We start from the raw sequence: 24,012 nt of genomic DNA, 5'->3' as shown, positions 1-24,012 counted from the left end.
TGGCCTCTGTTCTTGGGAGGGGTGGACACCTGGGATAAGGTTTAGAAAAGACTATACTTGCCCCTTGTCTCCGTGGTGGTGCTTATGTAAGTGTGATAAGGAAAATGACAACTTGTTTCACCATCATTTAATTGCATTCTTTTTCTTTTTTGGTTACGGGGTTTGTATGGCCAAACAAAAACGTGTTTTTAGATCAACATGCCTGGAGAATCTGTCAATAAGCAAGCTAAGATTATTTGTTTAGATCCACTTGCTATCATTTGGAAAACTAGGCTAGAAAGATGTAGATGATTTTTTCAAGATACTGAGGAGCCTTCAGAGAATTCCATGGACTACATAGGGTAAAGCGAGGACCACCCACATTCTGAAGTGAGCAGTATCATACCAACTGATATGAAAAACCTATGCCTTAGTTGGGAAGGAAGTATCCTTTCAGGTAATTGTCTTCGCTTTGATGCTCCATTATAGATAGTAACTAGTAACTTGTCTTGACCGCTTAAGGTGGAATGGCTTGGTTCAAAGAGAGTTGTTGAAGGCCATCTAATCTTTTTTTTTTTTTTTTTTCCTGTTTTGGCTCGGCTTGGTGGGATACCTTGATTGATGCTTTTAAGGGTGTGAATGTGAACACAGATTATAGAACATGCTGGGACATTGCAATTGGCAGATGACAAATGCAAACGCCTTTGTTGCTCAAATTTCTAAGCTTTTGTTAAACCTCAAATTATCTACACATATAAACGTAGGGGTAAGAAGGGAAATGACCAACCAGCTAAGGTGGCAGAAGGAGAAGGAAACGGTTAGGACCACAAAACCGGTATATAAAGGACAGCAGAGAGGAAGGGGAAATCAGGGAATATTTTGGGTAATGGCTGAGTGTGGCTTTTGCAGGAGAGGACCACCAGCTCTCTCAAATATGCTGGTTTATTTTTCCTATTTTGGTTAATCATCTTGTTTTCTTTAGGGATGAATGTCTACTAGTTTTGGGAATGTTCTTTTGTCATTTCGATGAACTGTTGAATGCTCTTTAGAGTCGTGTTTATAAATAAATACATCTCATATTGCTCTGTTTCTTCTTTGTGTTTCTTTGTTGGGTTATTTGACGTAGGGAAGAACCTAACAAGTGGTACCAGAGCCCGTTTCATACTGGGGCAAACGAGAGCTATGGCTCACAAGCAGATGGAGGAAAAAATGGAGAAGAATGAGAAGGACATCTTAGAGATGAAGGAGATGCTGATGGGATTATGTAAAAATATCGAGAAGCTCACTGAAGAAATGAGAGAAAGTAACTCCATTCGGAAGGCTGAAGAGTTGGGGACGATTGATGCCCTTCGATTGAAGCTCAAGGGGAAGATAGATGAGTTCGATTCGACATCGCACACTGGGATGGGAGGACCGGATAAGAGTAAGTATAAGAGGATGGAAATACCTGTCTTCGCAGGAGAAAACCCGGAGTCATGGGTGTATAAGGTGGAGCACTACTTCGAGATCCATGAGCTGTCGGATCCGGAGAAAGTGAAGATAACTGTAATCAACTTTGGACCAGACGAGGTCGACTGGTTTCGTTGGAGTCACAACTGGAAGGCGATCACTACGTGGGAGGAACTGAAGAGAAGGATGTTTGAATATTTCAGACTGACCGAAAAAGGAAGCTTGGGCGTGAGGCTGCTGAGAATACGGCAAGAAGGATCGTACACGGACTACGTGAAGAAGTTTGTAACGTACTCGACTCCTCTCCCTAACTTAGCAGAGGATGTTCTCAAAGATGCTTTCATCAATGGGCTAGAACCTACTCTGAGAGCAAAGGTGATTAGCAGAAAGCCCACAATACTAGAGGATTGTATGTGAAGCCCAGTTGGTAAGTGATCGAAACATGGCCTTGAAGCTAGCCTTAATGAACCTGGGAGTAGTTGGGCCGGGAAAGAAAGAAGCCCAAATGAAGGAGGGCTCGACATCTGAACGAAGGAGTGGAAGGCCGTTGGACGTTCAAGCTACAAAACGCATCACCATACCAGTGAAAGGAATTTATGTGAAAAGAAATCCTCCAATGAAGCACCTATCTGATAGCGAGTTTCATGACCGGTTGGACAAGGGCCTTTGCTTTAGATGTAACGAGAAATACGCACCAGGCCATAGATGTAGAGTAAAGGAAAACCGCGAGCTCATGTTGTTCATTACCAATGAAGATGAGGAACTGATCGTGGAGGAAGAGGAAGAAGAAGAAGCCCAAACGGAAATGAAAGCCATCGAGGTTGAGGAGAAAGCAGAAATTGCTCTGAGGTCCATGTTTGGGTTGTCTGCTCGAGGGACGATGAAGCTAAAAGGGGAGCTGAAGGGAAAATAAGTCCTCATTCTAATAGACTGTGGAGCAACCCACAACTTTATTCATCAGAAAATAGTAAGAAAGCTACACCGCTTCAATGTGGTGATCGGGAACAGTACGACAATACAAGGGGAAGGATATGCAAGGCCTTGGAGTTGGAGCTTCTCGAGCTGACCGTCAAGGCTGACTTCCTTGCCATTGATCTCGGGCAAATGGACTTGGTTTTAGGAATGTCGTGGTTATGTACAACCGGGTTTATGTGAGTTCATTGACTTTCACTAACCATGTCCTTCTTGGCAGGTAACTCACAGATCATACTACGTGGTGATCCCTCACTTACCAAGACAGAAGTGTCATTTAAGGCTTTGGCTAACATGGCAGGCAGAGGACGAGGGATTTTTTTATTGAGTTTCAGAAGTTTGAGTTCGAAGAAGAGACATGGGAGGAAGAAGAAGGGAAGTCCAAGCAGAGCATGGAGGACGAACTCCCAGACTTGATAAAAGCCTTATTAGAACAGAGTGAGGATGTATTTGAATCTCCTTCAGCCTTATTTCCAAGAAGAATGGTCGACCATCGTATTCTGACTTGTGCAAATCAGAAGCCTATCAACGTTAGGCCTTACAAATATGGCCATAGCTAGAAGGAAGAGATTGAAAAGCTGGTTAAAGAGATGTTGAACGGGATTATTTGACCCCAAGTCGTAGTCCATACTCGAGTCTAGTCTTGTTAATAAAGAAGAAAGATGGAGGGTGGAGGTTCTATGTTGATTATCGGAAGTTGAACCAGACCACGATATCAGATAAATTTTCCATTCCAGTAATAGAAGAGCTCTTGGATGAACTACATGGAGCATCGGTGTTTTCAAAGTTGGATCTAAGGTTTGCTACCATTAGATTCGAATGAATGAAGGTGATATTGAGAAGACTGCGTTTAGAACTCACAAGGGGCATTATGAGTTCTTGGTGATGCCTTTTGGGTTGACAAATGCCCTGGCCACCTTCCAATCACTAATGAACCAGGTATTTCGGCCATTCCTTCGTCGATTCGGTTTTTAGTCTTCTTTGACAATATTTTGGTATACAACCCCAATATCTCAACACATGAAACACATTTGGGAGTGGTGTTTAACATCCTTCATGATAACAAGCTGTATGCCAACAAAAAGAAATGCACCTTCTGCCAAACCAAGGTACAATATTTAGGCCATTGGATTTCACCACAAAGAGTGGAAGTAAACCATGGCAAGATTAAAGTGATGAGAGAATGGCCCCAACCGAAGAATGTGTCTGAGCTGAGGGGGTTCTTAGGACTCTGTAAGACCCCTAGTCTTGGGAATAGTAGGATTATTATTAAATATTAGGATAAGTATTAGAAGGGGGCAAATGAGTAATTAGATATGAAGTTTGTTAGGGATTTTAGTTATAAATAGAAGGAGAGGGGCTGGAGGGAAGTGTGAAGAATTTAGTGGAATTTCGTTTGGGGAATTTGGGTGAGACTAGCCCTCTCAAAAGGCTAGGGTTTATCTTGTTATTTTGTTTGTGAGTTTATAGCATATTGTAATACATTTTCCTATATTTCTATAATTGAGTTGCCCTTGAGTTTATTCTATATTTTGAGTACTGTTCTTGTTAGGAGGGTCCTACAAATTGGTATCAGAGCCTGTTCGTTCCGGACATATCGCTATGGATTCAGATGCAATGTGTGATAGGCAACGAGAGGTGTTTGAGATCCTGGAATCAATGCAACAAACATTGAAGGATTACCTGCAAGGATGTGAAGACAGAGAGAGAGAAAGAGAAGAAAGAAGACTAACAACCTTCGAAAACTATCCAAACGAGTTCAAAAAGTGGTTGGAAGACAAAGATCCTACCCTAGGGCACTTCCAAAAAAACGAGGGGGAATGGATCGATCAGGCAAGAAGAAAAGGAAGGAGAAGTCCCTGATGAAAACTGGGGTAGGACAAAAATGGCGTGAAAGGGTGGTGGAGAGCCTGGAGAACAACGACCATGAAGGAGCAATCAAGGGAGAACATTACCGGCGGCGAAAACCAGCATGGTTGGAGGTGAAATTTTGAGGGAGTGGGGGCGAGTTCTGTGAAGAGAGAGTGAAAGGATCGGAGAAGGGCAACCATCGAGAAAACTCGGAGGAAGGTCATCTATGGTTGCTTATGGGGCCAAAGATGAAGACTCAAGTGAAGAAGTGCTAGCCGCGGGGGAGAAAGAAGACTCCGACAGTTGATTGGCTGAGATGGCAAAGCGGTTGGTGGACGAAGCGGCGACGACCGAAGGGCTCGCTAATGATTGCGCAAGTCAAAGATAGTGGGAGAACGACGAGATTGGAGGTGCTGAACATCGAAGACAAGGTCGAGCTATGGTGGTCGGATAAGGAGACATATAATAGGGGAGGCTGATGGCGAGAAGAAAAGGTTAGGATGCTGTGCGACGGAGTTGAACGACCATCTGAATTGCTGGACATCAACGATGATCGACATATGATAGAGTGGTTGACGGCGACGATGCTTGAAACGATAGGAGGCGTGCAGTTAGAGATGAAGACGGGCACTATGGATCAAGTTGGGGATAAATTTCGTGAAAAAAAAAGAGACAATGACGTGGCAGAGAATGATAGGAAAGTGGGAATTTGAGGCAAAAATAACTAACCCTAATTATGTGGATGTGGGCTGTAATTTTTCGAATGGGCTTGAGTTTATTTCAAATACAATTGAGGCCCATTATTTTGGCCTGATCTCAACTGAGGAAGTAAAACTTAAATTGAGGAACCAGGAGAGAAGAAAATCGTGTGTGGAGCCATTGAAGGGACACGGTAGCAGCAGGATTTTGGACTTCATAATGGGCTGGTCTGGCTTGGGCTATTTATCTATTTACTATGACCATGTGTATTGTGAGAAAAAGAAAGGTCCAAAACTATTGCGGAGTCCTTGGCTGCTTATTGGGCCATATCCAAATGCATTAGTTAAAGCCCAATGACTTTCCAAAACTGAAGAGAGGAGAAACTTCAATTTCAAACACAAGTATAGATGGCGTGAAGATGGGCTCGTTCACATGTCTAATGAGAAGATGATTGTGGGAATTTTGTGTTCTTGGGCTGTTTTACGGGCCGAAGACAAAGGAATCAATGGAAGCCCATCTTGTTTTTGAGGCTGGAAGAAAAATGGTATCAGAGAACCTACCGGCGAATCAAAGAAGAAACCGAATCGGGAGAGGTCATTGTCGATGGGGACAACATGGGTGGCCAGATTTGAATATTTTGGGAATGGGTTATTGCAAGTTTCGGGAAAAGGGGATAGGGAAGCCGGGGATCAACGTCTTTCAAGAAATCATCGAGGAGGGATATCAGAGATTGCTTGGGTGGCCGGAGATGAAGCATCACGCTAGGAGTCAACGATTACTGGTATGGTCGGGGAAAATTAACTGGAAGAGGCGCCGATACAAGGGACGAGCGGAGGTAACAAAGGAATCAAAACGAAACCATGAACAAAACGTTGACGGATCTTATCGCCGACGACGGTTGCGCAAACAAACCGAGACAAAGGTTTGGGGTAGAGGCTGCAAGTCTCGAAAAGAAGTAGTACAACGAATGGCGGCCGAAGACCATCAGCGACGAAGGATGCACTGGCAGATGGAGATGCACACTTGGGGAAGACGCAGGTGGAAATCTTGTGGTGAGGAAGGGGAGAGATTCTTTACCCACGTGAAGTGTCAGAATGTGGGTCCATGGTCATGGAAAAAATCCAACTTAATTTTTGGGTGGAATGGGCTGGATTTTGACTTCAAAGGCCTCATTTGGAATGGGCTTGATTTTTGGGTAGAATGGGCTGGAATGGGTGGATTAATAGGGCTGGACGATGAAAATTCTGGAAGAAAGTGGGCTATCTTGGCACGACCTTGTTGGCCTTCATCATTTTGGGTGGCTGGCCAAATGTATAATGGGCTGGTCTTAATGAATCACTGGAAGCCCACTGCTATTTTTAAGGAAGATAATGATTTATGAGCCCAACATTTGAAGAGTTGGTGTGGGGCATTCCAAATTAAAAGGGATTGTTATATTCAATATCTGTTACATGGGCCGTGGGAGTTACTTAAGAGAAAGAGGTTGTGTTGGTTTGACAACAAACTGATAATGGGCCTAGCCCATTAAAAAAGAATCACGCCGGTAGAAATGAAGAAAGAAGGAAGTGGAGTTATGGGATGTTTGTTGGGCTTAGACCAAGCAAAGAAATTAAAGCCCAATTTATAGTCAAGGCTGAACAAGGCTGAAGAGAAGGCTATGCTGGTTTGTGTTTTGGGTTTTCACCAAAAAAAAAAATCCCAATTTCGTGATTGTGTTTTGTAAGCACACCTTGAGGACTTCGAAGGGTGGAGTAATGTAAGACCCCTAGTCTTGGGAATAGTAGGATTATTATTAAATATTAGGATAAGTATTAGAAGGGGGCAAATGAGTAATTAGATATGAAGTTTGTTAGGGATTTTAGTTATAAATAGAAGGAGAGGGGTGAGAGGGAAGTGTGAAGAATTTAGTGGAATTTCGTTTGGGGAATTTGGGAGAGACTAGCCTTCTCGAAAGGCTAGGGTTTATCTTGTTATTTTGTTTGTGAATTTATAGCATATTGTAATACATTTTCCTATATTTCTATAATTGAGTTGCCCTTGAGTTTATTCTATATTTTGAGTACTGTTCTTGTTAGGAGGGTCCTAACAGACTCATTGGCTATTATAGAAGGTTTGTTCAAGGCTATGGAAGCATTGCAGCACCTCTCACCCAACTCCTTCAAAAGAACTCTTTCGTGTGGGATGATGAAGCCTCATAGGCGTTTGATCATTTGAAGCAAGCCATGGTGATAGCCCCTATTCTGGCTCTTTCAGATTTCTCGAAGACTTTTGTTATAGAAACTGATGCTTCAAGGTTTGGGTTAGGTGTTGTATTGTCTCAAGAATCCAAACCTATAGCCTATTTCAGTCAAAAGCTCTCATCGAGAGCCCAAGCCAAGTCCATATATGAGAAAGAGTTGATGGCTGTGGTGTTAGCAGTGCAAAAGTGGAGGCATTACTTGCTAGGGAAGAAGTTTAACGTGATATCAGATCAAAAGGCTCTTAAATTCCTAATCGAACAACGCGAAGTCCAGCCACAGTTCCGAAGATGGTTGACAAAACTACTAGGATATGATTTTGAGATACTTTATCAACCAGGCTTGCAAAACAAAGCAGCTGATGCATTGTCTCGAGTCCCCAATTCAGCTGAATTATGTGTGTTGGAGCTCCCTTCTTAATAGACATTGAGGTCGTGCTGAAAGAGGTGGAAGAGGATGAGGAGCTTTCAAAAGATAATAGCCATCTTGAAGAAGGATCCGGATGGGAAACCAAGTATAAGTGGCAACATGACAGATTACTCTACAAGGACAGGTTGGTGCTCTCTAAGAATTTCAGTTTGATCCCATCCTTGTTGCATACGTTCCATGACTCGGTATTGGGAGGACACTTCGGGTTCCTAAGGACGTATAAAAGGATGAGTGGGGAATTGTTCTGGCAGGGAATGAAGGCAAATGTTAAAAAATATGTGGAAGGGTGCAAAATTTGTCAAAGGAACAAGACTGAGTCCTTGTCCCCAACTGAATTATTGCAGCCACTCCCCATCCCGTGCCTGATCATGGAAGAATGGTGTATGGACTTTGTGGAAGGCTTACTGAAAGCAGGAGGATATGACTCCATCATGGTGGTGGTGGATCGACTAAGTAAGTATGCGCACTTCATCACTCTCAAACATCCATTCACAACAAAACAGATAGCAGAGGTGGTATGATACCATGGAATTCCAATATCAATCCTAACGGACCGGGATAAAATTTTCTTATGTAATTTATAGAGAGAGATGTTCGTATCCATGGGTATGCAGCTGAAGAGAAGCATGACTTTCCACCCTTAGACAGATGGCCAAACGGAGAGGGTCAATAGATGTTTAGAAACTTACCTCAGATGTTTCTGCAATGAGCAACCTACTAGATGGAATAAATGGATCGCATGGGCTGAATTATGGTACAATACCACCTTCCACATATCTATAAAGACCACCCCTTACCAGGCTGTTTATGGGAGACCTCTTCCACCTCTGGTTTTGTATGGAGATAGGAAAACCACCAACAATTCGGTCGAACAGCAGTTGTGCTTAATGCCTTAAAAAACTTGACCCTGGCACAAATCCGTATGAAGAAGCAGTTCGATAAGCATCGAAGAGAATTGAGTTTTGAAATTGGAGATGAGGTTTATTTGAAGTTACGCCCCTATAGACAGATCATTAGCAAGGAAAAGAAGTGAGAAATTGTCACCTACGTTCTATGGACCTTACCAAATCCTCGAAAGAGTTGGAGAAGTGGCTTGTAAGTTGGTTTTACCTCTTGAAATTGCGATTCACAATGTATTCCACATATCTCAACTAAAAAAGAAGTTGGGCCAAGGCCACCAGATTCAACATCCCCCAATTTTAACAGAAGAATTTGAGCTACAAACCATACCAGAAACAATCCTAGGGGTGAGATGGAATGGGGAGCTAGCAACCAATGAACGACTCGTGAAATGGAAAGGTCTATCTGAGAATGAAGTTACATGGGAAACAGTCTACCTAATGAATCAACAATTTCCCCATTTCAACCTTGAGTTCAAGGTGTATTTCGAGAGAGGCGATATTGTTAAACCTCAAATTATTTACACATATAAACGTAGGGGTAAGAATGGAAATGACCAATCGGCTAAGGTGACAGAAGGAGAAGGAAACGATTAGGACCACAAAACCGGTATATAAAGGATAGCAGAGGGGAAGGGGAAATCAGGAAATATTTTGGGTAAAGGCTGAGTGTGACTTTTGCAGGAGAGGACCACCAACTGTCTCAAATGTGCTGGTTTATTTTTCCTATTTTGGTTAATCATCTTGTCTTCGGTAGGGATGAATGTCTGCTAGTTTTGGGAATGTTCTTTTGTCATTTCGATGAACTGTTGAATGCTTTTTAGAGCTGTATTTATAAATAAATACATCTCAGCTATATTGCTCTGTTTCTTCTTTGTATTTCTTTGTTGGGTTATTTGACGTAGGGAAGAACCTAACAACTTTCTACTTCACACACAAGTGTGGCAATGTGGCAATATTAGGTCGATAACATACTTGTTATTAACTCTTGAGCATGGAATTTGAAACTTTGAAGGAAACTCAATGAGGTGGAAATAACAAATTGGATAGCCACGTCTAAAAGGATGAAGTTAAAAAATATAGTGTTTTTTCAAACTATTGACAAAAATGGGATATATGGGAAAGTATTTTTAAAAATAGGTGGGAGTGGAAAGTGTTGATAAAAGTAGGGTAGTGAAATCGTGTACGGGGTACACGATTACTATTTGGTAAAATCGTGTACGGGGTACACGATTAACGTTTAATCTAGTCACTACCACGTCGGCTGGCTTGGTTGACCGATTGCATGGAGACTCGTGGACCAAGTCCACGATTGCCATAATCGTGGAGGGTCCATGATATTTTTTTTTTAAATAGATTGACTAATTATTATTTTTAATTGGAGATGTACAACAATATTAAGACTTTAGGATCGGGTCCACAAATTTCTTCATTATTAAACTTAATTATATATTTAATCTACAATGAAAACATGATTATTCTGCATTCATATTTAAAAAAAAATGTCATGATATTAAAGAAGATTTACAATTAGTTTTTTAATTTAAAAATAGAAATTTACATATTTAAAGGCGACCCCCTGGCCCTTACCCCTCATGGGGTTGTCTTCGTATCCCTCCAAATTAGGTTCACCCTGCTGTCATTGTCGTCTACGACGAATACGTCTTCGATCGGTGTCAGCAACATTGAGTTGTCTTATTTGTTGAATAATACTTTCTATGTTGACCAATGTTTGCTGACACATTGAACTCAACTCTGGTAAGTTGTGCTGCACTGAATATTGTTGTACATCTCCGATAAAATTATTTTGTACAATAAAAAAAATAAATATTAAACAATATTCTATCATATATATGGAAATGTTTGATTTTAAATCTCTTACCATGCAGTAATAGTAAGCGCCGTCAGGTGTGATAAATCGTCTCGTGATTAAATCATACCAGGAAAAGTAGTCATCTGATATAGCTGGTCCATTTGTTAATTCTTCCTGTGCACAACGATCATGTCTTCCATGCCAGTAGGATATATATTCCGCGTGGATTTGACGCCAGCCTTGGTCGTATTTACCTCTCAAATCAATCTGGTGTAGTGCTGGGAGTGTATAGGACAATGAAGGTATCGTTTGTTGTAGACCGAATTATCTCAACACACGATCTGGATGATGCAACTCTACTATATGGAAGCATATAAGAGGGCTGACGGTCAACCAGATGTCTTCACCATCAAGACAGCAATAAGGTAGTGATGATCAAATATGTTGTGTATGGCGTCCAATTAATCTGACAAAAAAAAAAAAATTATACGTCCAAAATGTTTTAAATATTTATTTATATATACATTTGTTACCTGATTGTGCATCAGTCTATCAAATATTTTTCGGTACACGAGCAACATATTTACTGACTGTTCAGAGACAGCTAATACACCACTCCATCTAAAATTATAAAAAGTACAATTAATTTATATTCTTACATAAAATGATAACGAAATAAATATATAAATGAAATAATACCTGACACTAAGTGGATGATGATATAGAGCCTATAACTGGACTTGTGGTGCTATAATTGGAAATCTATTATAAGCCCATACTCATGGGAAGGGTCCTGCAAGGTTTATAACTCTCCCATGTTTTCACCCTAGGGAGGATCTCGATAAGGTCTACCTTGTAGCACTGTTCGCATATCCTAAACGTCATGGGAGGGGCCCTGCAAGGCTTACAACTCTCCCATGCTTTCACCCTAGGGAGGATCCCAATAAGGTCAGTATCAATGACCTCGCTATTTCCAACGCTTGTGCATTGGTAGTCCGAGAAAGTTCTCTATACAACCATGCAAGACATGCACCACCCCACGAGTACATACCAGCATGCTTGAAATCAGACAATAGCGGGAGGAACATGAGATGCACTAGAGTATTTGACTTGTCAGCGAACAAAAATCCTCCAATAAGCTTCATAATTTATGCTCGTGCATACTTACATATGCTGATGTCGTCGGCATTGGGAGGTAATTTTGGAAACTGGGAGAGATACTCAATCTTGAGACTTTCAGATCATTTGGTAGAATGCCTAAGAGCTTTTCACAAGCATTCTTCCAATCATATTGTAGTGAACCTGTCAATGGTTGCCTGTCCACTCGTAACCCAAATTGTATGGCAACATCCTGTAGCGTGAATGTACATTCCCCACAAGACAGGTGAAATGTGTGCGTTTCTGGTCTCCAACGCTCAACAAGAGCAGTAATGAGGTGCCAATCAAGTTGGATAAATCCGATTTGTGCAACGCCAAGAAAACCTGACTGTTCTACGTAGGGAATAATACGGTGATCAAATGGGATAGTATGTTGTGTAGATGTCTCTCTTCTACGACAACTCAAAACTACTGTAGAAGAACTATTCCATATCGATTGTGAACGATGCGTGTTTTGTTGATATAGTTGTACAGGATTAGAAAGACCAGACTCCATTACCTAAGAAGTTCAAATTACATTACATAATAAAATCCATCACATAAAAGATACATAAAAAGTACATAAAAAGATACAATTACGTGAAAAATAAATTTATTACATAAAAAGTACAATTACATAAAATGAAACTATTACATAAAAAATATAAGTACATAAAAGATACAATTACATGAAAAATACAAGTACACAAAATATACAATTATGTAAAAAATATAAGTATATAAAAGATACACCTAATGACCCGATGACGAAGCACCTAATGTACGTTGTGGACAAGTACGTCTTGTTCTCTCTTGCAAATTGTACATAATGAAATGGATTGGACAGACGTACTTGTCCACAACGTACATTAGGTGCTTCGTCTTCGGGTCATTAGGTATATCTTTTATGTACTTATATTTTTTATGTAATTGTATATTTTGTGTACTTGTATTTTTCATGTAATTGTATCTTTTATATACTTATATTTTTTATGTAATAGTTTCATTTTATGTAATTGTAATTTTTATGTACTGAATTTATTTTTCATGTAATTGTATCTTTTTATTTATCTTTTATGTGATGGATTTTATTACGTAATGTAATTTGAACTTCTTAGGTAATGGAGTTTGGTCCTTCTAATCCTATACAACTATATCAACAAAATACGCATCATTCACAATCGATATGGGATAGTTCTTCTATAGTAGTTTTGAGTTGTCGGAGAAGGGAGACATCTGCACAACATACTATCCTATTTGATCACCGTATTATTCTCTACATAGAACAGACATGTTTTCTTGGGATTGCACAAATCGGATTTATCCAACTTGATTGGCACCTCATTACTACTCTAGTTGAGCGTTGGAGATCAGAAACGCACACATTTCACCTGCCTTGTGGGAAATGTACAATCATGCTGCAGGATGTTGCCATACAGTTTGGGTTACGAGTGGACGGGCAACTATTGACAGATTCACTACAATATGATTGGAAGAATGTTTGTGAAGAGTTCTTAGGTGTTCTACCAGATGATCTGAAAAGCTCAAGATTGAGTATCCCCTGGTTGGCGTCCCAATTTCCAAAATTACCTTCCTATGCCGACGACATCAGTGTACGTAGGTATGCACGAGCATACATTATGCAGTTTATTGGAGGATTTTTGTTCATTGACAAGTCAAGTACTCTAGTGCATCTCATGTTCGTCCCGCTACTGTCTGATTTCGAGCATGCTGGTACGTATTCGTGGGGTGGTGCATTTCTTGCATGGTTGTATAGAGAACTTTGTCGGGCTACCAACGCATAAGCGTTGGAAATAGCGGGGCCATTGATACTACTACAGGTATGGGCTTATGATAGATTTCCAATTATAGCACCACAAGTCTAGTTACAGACCCCAGATCACCGTCCACTTAATGTTAGATATTATTTCATTTATATATTTATTTCGTTATAATTTTATGTAAGAATATAAATTAATTGTATTTTTTTATAATTTTAGATGGAGTGGTATATTAGCTGTCTTTGAACAGTCAACAGATATGTTGCTCGTGTACCGAAAAATATTTGACAAACTGATGCACAATCAGGTAACAAATGTATATATAAATAAATATTTAAAACATTTTGGATGTATACTTATCTTCTTTTTTTTGTCAGATTAATTGAACGTCATACACATAACAAATTTGGTCATCACTACCTGATTACTGTCTTGATGGTGAAGACATTTGGTTGACCGTTAGCTCTCTTATATGCTTCCATATAGTAGAGTGGCATCATCCAGATCGTGTGTTGAGGTAGTTCGGTCTGTGACAAATAATACTTTCATTGTCCTATACACTCCCAGCACTACACCAAATTGATTTGAGAGGTAAGCATGACCAAGACTGGCGTCGAATCCACGCAGAAAATATATCCTACTGGCATGGACGACATGATCGTTGTGCATAGAAAGAATTAACAAATGGACCAGCTGTATCCGATGACTACTTTTCCTGGTATGATTTAATCACGAGGCGATTTATCACACCTGACGGCGCTTACTATTATTGTATGATGAGAGATTTAAAATCAGACATTTTCCATATATATGATATGAATATTATTTAATATTTATTTTTTTCATTGTACAAAATAATTTTATCGGAGATGTACAAGAATATTTAGTGCAGCACAACTTACTAGAGTTGGGTTCAATGTGTCAGCAAATATTGTCAACATAGAAAGTATTATTCAACAAACAAGACGACTCAATGTTGCTGACACCAATCGAAGACGTATTCGTCATAGACGACAACGACAGTAGGGTGAACCTAATTTAGAGGGACACGAAGACACCCCCCATGAGGGGTAAGGGCCAGGGGGTTGTCTTTAAATTTCATGTAAACTTCTATTTTCAAATTAAAAAATTAATTATAAATCTTCTTTAATATCATGAGTGCAGAATAATTATGTTTTCATTGTAGATTAAATATATAATTAAGTTTAATAATGAAGGAATTTGTGGACCCGGTCCTAAAGTCTTAATATTGTTGTACATCTTTAATTAAAAAAAAATTAGTCAATCTATTTTTTAAAAAAGAAAAAAAATCGTGAATCGGGTCCACGAGTCTCCATGCGATTGGTCCACCAAGTCAGCTGACGTGGTGTTGACTGGATTAAATGTTAATCGTGTATCCCGTACACGATTTTGCCAAATGGTAATTATGTACCCCGTATACGATTTCACTACTTTACTTTTGTCAATACTTTCCACTCCCACCTATTTTTAAAAATACTTTCCCATATATCCCATTTTTGTCAATAATTCGAAAAAACACTATATTTTTTTTAACTTCATCCCATCTAAAACGGTTGAAATAGCCAATGCTGGGACTCGGCGAGAAAAAGTGCTATGTAGATTCTTCCAGTCTGATTAGCAAAGAGAGAGAGGAAATCTTGATAGAAAGCTTTCAGTTATAAATATTTAATCTTCAGAAGTGGTGGAAGGAATCGAATATCTGTTTCGAGGAAAAAAAAAATACACGTGGCTTTAGTTTAAGTGATACAGTTTATTGATAAAGATAGAAAAACAACTTCATTTTTCCTTGAAACTTGATCCTACTAGACTGCAGTTAACGCTAGGAGTACCAAATTTGGTTCTCTAACTAAGCTAATTTGGAGGTGGAAGTTTCCTAAAAAGGGTGATGTTTAGTTCGTCATCTATGGCTTACAAAAGCTTGAACACTCAAGATTGGGTATAGATGAGAAATCCCTTCCTTCTTGTTTCATAAAATCTTTCAATGTGTAGAAATGAAGAGACTTTAAATCCTGTCATTTTATGACTGAGGGATGCATTCTCATTTGTTCCCTTCTTTTTTTTTTTTTTTTTTTTTTTAGAAAAAAAGATCTTAATAGGGGCTTAGGCACTTAGCCTTGAATTTAAGCGCCTCATGGGGGGGGTTTTGGTAATTACAGAAGTCAGCAGCTTTATGATGACTTAGACTGGAGGAAGTCCTTACCTCTTAGGCAGAAAGTTTCTTCGTTTCTTTCCATCCAAATGCACAACGAAGCGTCTGATTAGCCAAAGTATTTTAGCCTTCTAGGAATAATGGAAAATCAAGAGAGTGCATAGTTAACTTTCTTTCTTCTTCTTCTTCTTTTTTTTTTTTTTGGAGAAAAAGGAAAAGACTTTTCGTTGATGAAGTGAATTGATAACTGACCTATACTTATCAAGACTTTTTATTGATAAGAGAGTGCATAGTTTATGTTAAAGGCAATTCATCTTGTGGAAGAAAATAAGAGGTTCCTAAAGTATGATGTTGAGACCTTTCTGCTCTTTTACAGAGGATGCATCTGTTTGGCTAAGGAGCCATCCTTCGGTTTCTTCTTTGAAGCTTGTATTGGGTGTTTTATTTTTATATCTGTTTTTTGTGCTTATTTTATGTTAGCAGGAAATTGTGCATTAAACAATTCTCCTATACTTCTTTTATTGAGTTTTTGTATCATTGATAGCTAAGCTCTCTTCTATCCGTAAAACTACTACAAAAATCTATTGTATGAATATGCAGTTCTATTTTCTAATAAACTGGTGAACCTATGCAAACATCTAAAGTTGAATGAAGGGGGGATGCCTATGATTATTTGAATATAATAGTGAATATCTTAGCTCCTATTTCTAAATTTCATTGAGATAGTCATTGAAGAATGACCATTTTAATTGTCTAGAGGAAGTCGATGGACGGGAGCGTACATCATGGAATTTCAAGATTTGGTTGATTTCTCAACCCCTAAAGAAGGAAACCAATCAGATGAAGCACGGTATTCTTTCTTGCAAGGTGGATATGTTGAAGATTGGAATTCCCAAGGTAATGACCCTTCAAGTTGTACTCTGTTTTCATGCTTCAAGGGCCTTTTCTTTTTCAATAAACAATCATACGGAATTGATAATTACCTTTTTTTTCCCTCCCCCAAATTACTTTCATGTCAGTTCTTAAAAATTGATTAAGAAACTAATATAGGTGGTTGAGGTCAACAGTTTTACAGTCTCTTGCTTATACAACTGGAAGGTGTTTTAGGATTTTTTATATGTATTTTGTAAATGTTAAGACTGGAGAACATTGATGCTTTCTAAATTATCAAAAGAAAAAATATTACATTCTGGTAAAATAGACTGGAAATCCAGAAGCCATCTTTAAAAACTCCATTATTTTTACTGAAAATACAGAATTACTGGTTACATGACTTTTAGTTGCAATGTGAATGACTTCACTGTCTTAACTTGGAGCCTCACATCATACCGTCGAGTTGCTTTCTCAAACAGTTTATTTATTTTTCCATGCAGAAAATACCGAGGAAGAAAATGGAGCTCGTGCTCTAGTAAGTGCAACAGAAAAGGCCCTCCAGTTGCGCGATAATCGAAACTCGCTTATTGAAGGAACTGCCAGATCTGGAGCAGAATTTTTTGCAGCTCGTTCCTTTCAAGGGTTAGATATTAACAATGGCAGTTCTGAGCCAAAGCCATATGTGATAGGGAGGAGTGGCAAGGCGTCGGGGTACCAAGATGAGAAAAACAGGTAAGAAGAAAACTGTTGAAGATGGAAAGTGAATTGAAGCAAGTTTGTAGGTCAGGGCAGTTGCTTGGGAAAAAGAGGTTGCTTGTCCAATTCTACAAAGAGATTTTGTTAAACTAGGTTTGTCTGGAAGAGTGTTTTGAAGGTGGTCTGATATAGTTTTTAAAAAACTGTGAAATTTGAATGATAGACGTTAATATTATTATGCACAATGAAAGTATTATTTAGAAGGTAGTATGGTTTTATTTATTTCATAGGACAAGTGATTCATGCAATCATAATGTATAATAATAAATTTTTGGTTTAAATTCTATGATTGGTCTTTAGAACTTTGTGTTAAATTAAAGAGGAAAAAACCCGAGAGGGTCAAAATGAGCAAAACTCCACTGACATAATGTTTATACTATCAACTTCGATTCTCTTTGGATTACATATTGCCAAAAAAAAAAAATAATAATAATAAAAAAAATGAGATGGAGAATGTGTATTTGTATGGAGAAACACGTTATTTAGTTATAAGGGCATTCATATTGACATGAATAATGGTGCTTTTTAATGGGCTGTGTAATATACACATCGGTTGATCATAATGAACCGTTTGGATTAAAGTTTTGTAGATGTCTGAAAATAGGATATTTGAAAATCGGATATTTGAGAATGAAAGATGATAGTGTTTGGTTATGTATGAGAATGAGAATAGGATGTCTGTAATGTATTATACTTTATTTTATGAAATTATAAAGTATAAAATTAATAAAAATTAATTTTAGTAATTAATTTTCGTTTGTTAATTTATTTTATTATATTAAGTTATTAAATCAATTTTAAGCCATTAAAATTTAACTAAATTTACCTACTTACTTTCCAATTTAATATACTTATTATCAATTAAATTTTTTATTGCACATTATATTATCAATTTTATTTAAAAAAAATATTAGTAATTAACTTAAATATCTATTTTCTTTTTTTTGTAGTTTTGTTAATTGAATAGTTAGTTAACTAATGTCAATTATAAACCTTATATATATAAAAGAAATCGATATAAACTAATTGATTTTAAGTCATTGAATAATGTTCCTAATTTTAAAAACATAACCATGATTATAAATTAAAATTAGAAGGACAAGTGTACAAGATTGTTTAATTGAAAAAAAAAATAACTTATTTTATTATTAGTTAATTAATTGATATTCTTTAAAGATTAATTAATAATTTTAATAAATATTTATGATGTTAATATATATTACCAATAAAAAGGAATTTAAGCAATTATGATTATGGTTATTCATATTTTTTAAAAAAGATTATGGTTTTTCATATTAAATCATAATAATAGAATAAATTATTATATTAGCATTATTATTAATAAAATTAATTATATATGTCAATTATAAATTTAATTTAAACATATTTATAAAAATTAAATAAACTAACCAATATCAACAAAGAAGAAAAACAAATAAAATGAAAAGTAAAAAGTAAGAGAGAGAAAAGTTATTGGAAATGGAGAAAATCTATCTATTTGGGTGGTTATAAAAAACCTTTAGGTGCCGTTTGATTAAGGTTTTCTCAATGCTCATGAATTAAGGATGTTTGGGAATTATATGTCTGTGAATTAAGGATGACTATATTTGGTTGTGCATGGAAAAACAATGTCTGGGAATAGTATGTGGGAATTAAACAAGAAATATGTTACAAAATAATTTAGTAATAGCCCAAATGCGATCATATTACATTTCATATTAATTTTACATTTCTTATAGATGAATTACTAAATCCAAACGGCCCCCGGGCATTGACTATGTTATTTTGTAAACATAGTCATCGTTTACAAAATACTATACGATCGCTTAAATTATGTACACGATCGCTGAGTTCCGCTACACGTTCGTTTACAAAATACTATACGATTGTTTAAATTATCTACACGATCGCTGAGTAACACAATGCTATACGATAACCTACCCAGTGCTATACGATCGCCTAACCAGTGCTAGAGGATTGCTAGCAAATGCTACACGATCGTTGAGCTCGACTAACGATCGCTTAGCTCTACTACACGATCGCTGAGTAACAAAATACTATACGATAGCTTACCCAGTGATATACGATCACCTACCCAATGTTAGACGATCGCCTACCAAATGCTACACGATCGCTGAGTAACAAAATGCTAGATGATCGCCTACAAAATGCTATACGATCGCTTACCAAATGCTACATGATCGCTGAGCTCGGCTACACGATCGTTTAGCTCTGCTACATGATCACCGAGTAACACTAAACGATCGCCCACGAAGACCTTGTGATCGCTTACCCGGCTACACGATCACTTAGCTCTGCTACCAAATGCTATATAACCAATATCAAAGTACTAAACGTAGACAAAATAAGCATTTATATTATGTCAATATTCGTAGTTACAAATAAGACTACAGTGTAACATTCATTCAAAATGAAGATACTTAGCAAGCACTAACATGCTAGCTCAAAATAAGGAGTACACATCATTTGATAAGGGCACCAAAATATACACATAATTGTCCATGTATAACATGTTATAAAGTCTCCTATTACATAGAAGATACTACGATATTCCCACAGTTTAAGAATGAATGTCTTCTTGAAAAACCTCCATTATGAATTCATAACTTTCATCATGTGGAAGATTAAAGAAATAATCAATCTGAGATTGGTCTTTAGTGATAATCTTACCCACTCTCACCCTTTGTCGAACACTTAATCCATCTACCTTTTTAATTTCACTAACTAATGAGTTTCGACGTTCTTCTCTTGTAGATTCTCGTTCAGCTACCTGTCGATAAAACATAGCAATTTCTTGAATGTTATCATTAGCACTTGAAAGATGACTGCTCATAACATTCTTAAGACCATTCACTACCGTCACCAATGGGTTCATACTTTTTGCTCTTTTCTTAGTAGACCTATTTTATGTATGTGCACTAGATTGTATATTTGTTGTCGCTTCACTCATTGAGATAGGTCCATCCACTTCTTCCCCTCCAACTATTGGTGGATCAGGCACATAAAAACCATCCATTTCTCTCTAAAAATCATTGTTGTTCATTTCTCGCTCTACTGCTTCAAACATGTCAGTTGGACCTTCTACACCAAGTCCATTGGCTCTATCTTTTCCAAAAATAATGGCTAACTGTTCGTAGAATGGAAAAGACTTGTTTCTCAGTCCTTTTGCATTTGGATGACTCTATGAAAACAAATATAAATCAACTTTTAATACATTTCAACAATAACATGATAACAATACACTAGCAATAAAAAAATCTACATTTACCTTTACCCATTCATCAAATATATCTTTTTCTACTTCTATACACTTTTCTTTATCATTCCATCTGAAGCCACTACAATTTGGGCCTATCAGCTATTGTGTTATACTGCTTCTTCAACAGTTTAACTCTAGACGCTATGTGTGGTTGAGCCTTAACTTCACAATTATGAATTCTTTCAGCCATCCATTTCTTTATTTGATTGAGAAATCCTGGTTTGAAAGTACCATTATCAACCTTCCATGTGCCAATGTTAGATAACTCCAATAAGCATTCTACTAATTTCTCATCTTCTATCTTACTCCACATATGTTTCGACCTACTCAAATCAACTGTAGATTGTTTGTTGACATCCATATCTATGATTCACATCACATATTATACTATTAAAACTCAAAACTTCACATATAACATAGTATGAAAATCAAAACATACATCACATATCATAATTATAAAATAAGTAGCAATATAGTAGTTCATAATGTTTCATAAAAGCTTATAACAAGGTGCATGTTTACATCATAATAATACATCCTAGTATTAATATCTAATGCCCCTCCACTCCTCAAACATCTCAATTGTTAAGTTATCTCTCCAATTTGTCCATTCATTGGAACTCTCAACATGTGTTATTCGATCACTATCCATGTTAAAAGTATTTGAATGAGTGTCTCCAACTTCATCTTCTTCTAATGGATCTACATGCATTTCTCTTCTTATAAGATTATGAATGAGACAATAAGCTGTAATAATGCGACATTGAACTTTTACTGGATAGTAAGATTTCCCTCGAAGAATAGCCCATCGACCTTTTAATAGCCCAAATGCTCGTTCTATTACATTTCTTGCAGATGAATGCTTCATATTAAAAAAATTCAACTGAAGTTCTTGGTTGGTATCCTTGCATCCAATCATTTAAATGATATCGTTGTCCTTTATAAGGAGCCAAAAATCCTTCACCATTTGTATAGTTAGCATCACATAGATAATAACAACCTAAATAGACCAACTGAATACTTGAGAATGTATGTACAAAGTGTTTCTAATCCAAACTACATACCAATCCTAATATCAAACATGTTACCTTTTGGAATCTTTAATACATTCCTCCTAGATATAGCATCTCGTAAAACTCTTGAGTAAGAAGCTGAACCTTCCCATCTAGGTAAAACATAGATAAATTGAATGTCTTGGGAGCAAACTCCTAAGAAATTAGTAGCAATTTCATTCTTCCTGGTTCGATACCTAGGTCTATTGAGAATACCCACATTGACTTTAATATAGGTTCCATCTAGTGCACCTAGACAATTCTACATACAAAGAAGATTCTAATTAATTAAACCACCTACTAATAGGTTCCATCTAGGTTCCATCTAGCAAAACTATAAAATAAAAATTACCTTAAACTACTTCCGTTTTTCATCCAAGCAGTTGGCAGGAATAGGCTCAGGATGTTTAGGTAATAACTCATGTAGTTGTATCACAGAGATCAGAACTATATTAAAATGTCTACTAATTGTTTCTCTTGAACGTGCAAAATGTTGACGTATAACTCTATTTTTAACGTCATGTGCAAGGATATGTATTGCAACCATCTCCTCAACATCTACATGTGTCGTGCCTTTTAATTTGCCAGTTGTTTTAAGCATATGACATAATATAGTAAAACATCTCCTATCCATTCGTGTCGTCTCAAAACATGCTAAATCACTCTCATGTATTAGATGAAAAAAGTTTAATTGTCTAATTCGATGCCTATAGAAAGAACTTCCACTTATAATTCTGTCACATGTTTTCCTTTATACAATAGTATTATTACCAATAGAAAAGATGTTTTCATTGCTTGTTTTATTATCTCTAAATATGACAACAAGACAATAAGAATTTGTTGTTCAGTAGCTAATTGTATGTAATTCATATCTGCATGATAAATGAAATGTTATATCCCATCATTAGTTAATTATAATAAACAATTCTTAGAAATAAATCACAATGTAGCAAATCAACTCATTCAATACATCAAAAGAGAACAAAAAACGTGTAGAATGAATAGAAAATCAACATAAATGTTGGATTACTGTCGAAAAATAAATCACAATGAAATGTTGGATTAAGTGTGCAGAATGAATAGCAAATCATCAAATAAATCACAATGAATAGAAATTCTCTCTATAAAAATTTATTAGGAAAAGTAGATGTGTTGACATCTATATCTATAAAAATTTATCCATCCATCTATTTCGTCTTAATCAATTCTCTCTACATATCGTATAGCAAATTTCCTCTATCATCTATATCCTATCGTGTACTCTCCATCGTGTACACTTCCAACCTGATCGTCTATATCCTATCGTGTACTTTCTATCGCCTACACGCTTAACCCAATCGTGTAGTCTCCTACCCCATCGTCTACACGCTTACCTCTATCGTGTAGACATTTGTCCTATCGTTTACCTTTTTCCCAACGATCTTCTAGATATTTGACAACGATTATCTAGCCTTTTTCTCAACGATCGTTTAGTCTTTACCTTTTTATCGCCTACACGCTCATCCCAATCGTGCAGTCTCCTACCCCATCGTCTACACGCTTACCTCTATCGTATAGACGCTTGTCCTATCGTTTACCTTTTTTCCAACGATCGTCTAGATATTTGACAACAATTGTCTAGCCTTTTTCTCAATGATCGTTTAGTCTTCACCTCTCAACGATCGTTTAGCCTCCCTTTCTTCCTCATTCTTACAACATAAAATAAGTGACTGGAGATTGAAGAGAGGAAGAGAGACAACAGTGTTCGACAGTAGTGACTTTTGACCATGGATCTAATTTCTGATTTATTGAGTACCAAATGCTAAAATTAGTGACTGGAGATTGAAGAGAGGAAGAGAGACAACAGTGAATAAAGACATAAATTGAAGTGAGAAAAAAGACATAAATGGAGATGGAAAGATTGTAAGTACCAATAGGGGAGTAGAAAATCACGCCGACGAGAAGAGAGGAAGAGAGATCGAAGCAGAACAATGTATAGAAATGGCTGGCACCGAAGCAGAGAGATGGCCGATACTCAAAGTAGAGAGGTCGATTTTCACGGCTAGAAGGAAGAAATTTCGTGATAGGAAGGGGAAGAAGAAAAGAAAACCCACACTTTTCAATGGGCATTCAATTCTGTCTTTTGTGTGGGAAAAAAAAAACCTAGGAATTATCTTTTCCAAGTCAAATGAACAAAACCCACAAACCAAACATGGGCTTTGTAAGCCCATTCCCATTCCTACCCTCTTTTCCCTCCAACCAAACGGCCCCTCATAGATAAGAATATGTAATGTCTTGAATAAGATATTCCCTTTCACAAAGTTAAAAACTTGTACCAAACATGGTGATAGAATATCATTTCCCATTCCCACTTTATTTCCATGAACCAAATGGGCCGTAAATGTAAAAACTTTGCAATTACAACTTTGGTCCAAAAAATGAAAATAATAATAATAATAAAAAAAACCTATACATTGGTGGGTCATTTTTGTTTAGTACAAGGGTTTATGTTGTCACGAGATCAACATTAATAGAATTGTGCAAAAGTAAGCCACCAATTTTTTCAAAATGGTAAAATCCCAAGTCTTTGGACATGCTCGAAAGATATTTTGAAATGGTTAAAATTATTTTTTTTTTCATATTTGAAACCACTTTA

The 24,012-nt window shown here is 37.1% G+C and overlaps 1 protein-coding gene and 1 pseudogene across 2 annotated transcripts in view; one reads left to right on the top strand and one right to left on the bottom strand.

The window, feature by feature from the left end:
- Window positions 1-17,329, top strand: part of LOC120069380 (diphthamide synthesis DPH2 family protein) — a 28,511-nt gene extending 11,182 nt beyond the window's left edge. For both annotated transcript variants that reach the window (XM_039021126.2, XM_039021125.2), the window contains exons 9-10: window positions 16,174-16,313; window positions 16,790-17,329. In XM_039021126.2, coding sequence (XP_038877054.2) covers window positions 16,174-16,313; window positions 16,790-17,025 — 376 coding nt within the window. In that variant the 3' untranslated portion in view covers window positions 17,026-17,329. The remainder of the gene's footprint in view (window positions 1-16,173; window positions 16,314-16,789) is intronic.
- A 3,540-nt stretch (window positions 17,330-20,869) lies between these two features.
- Window positions 20,870-24,012, bottom strand: part of LOC150038918 (uncharacterized) — a 4,399-nt pseudogene continuing 1,256 nt past the window's right edge.

The sequence above is a fragment of the Benincasa hispida genome, chromosome 1 (assembly GCF_027475165.1).
Source record: "Benincasa hispida cultivar pf3 chromosome 1, pf3_genome.v1.1, whole genome shotgun sequence".
Taxonomy (NCBI): Eukaryota; Viridiplantae; Streptophyta; class Magnoliopsida; order Cucurbitales; family Cucurbitaceae; genus Benincasa; species Benincasa hispida.
This window is presented reverse-complemented; position numbering and strand designations above follow the sequence as displayed.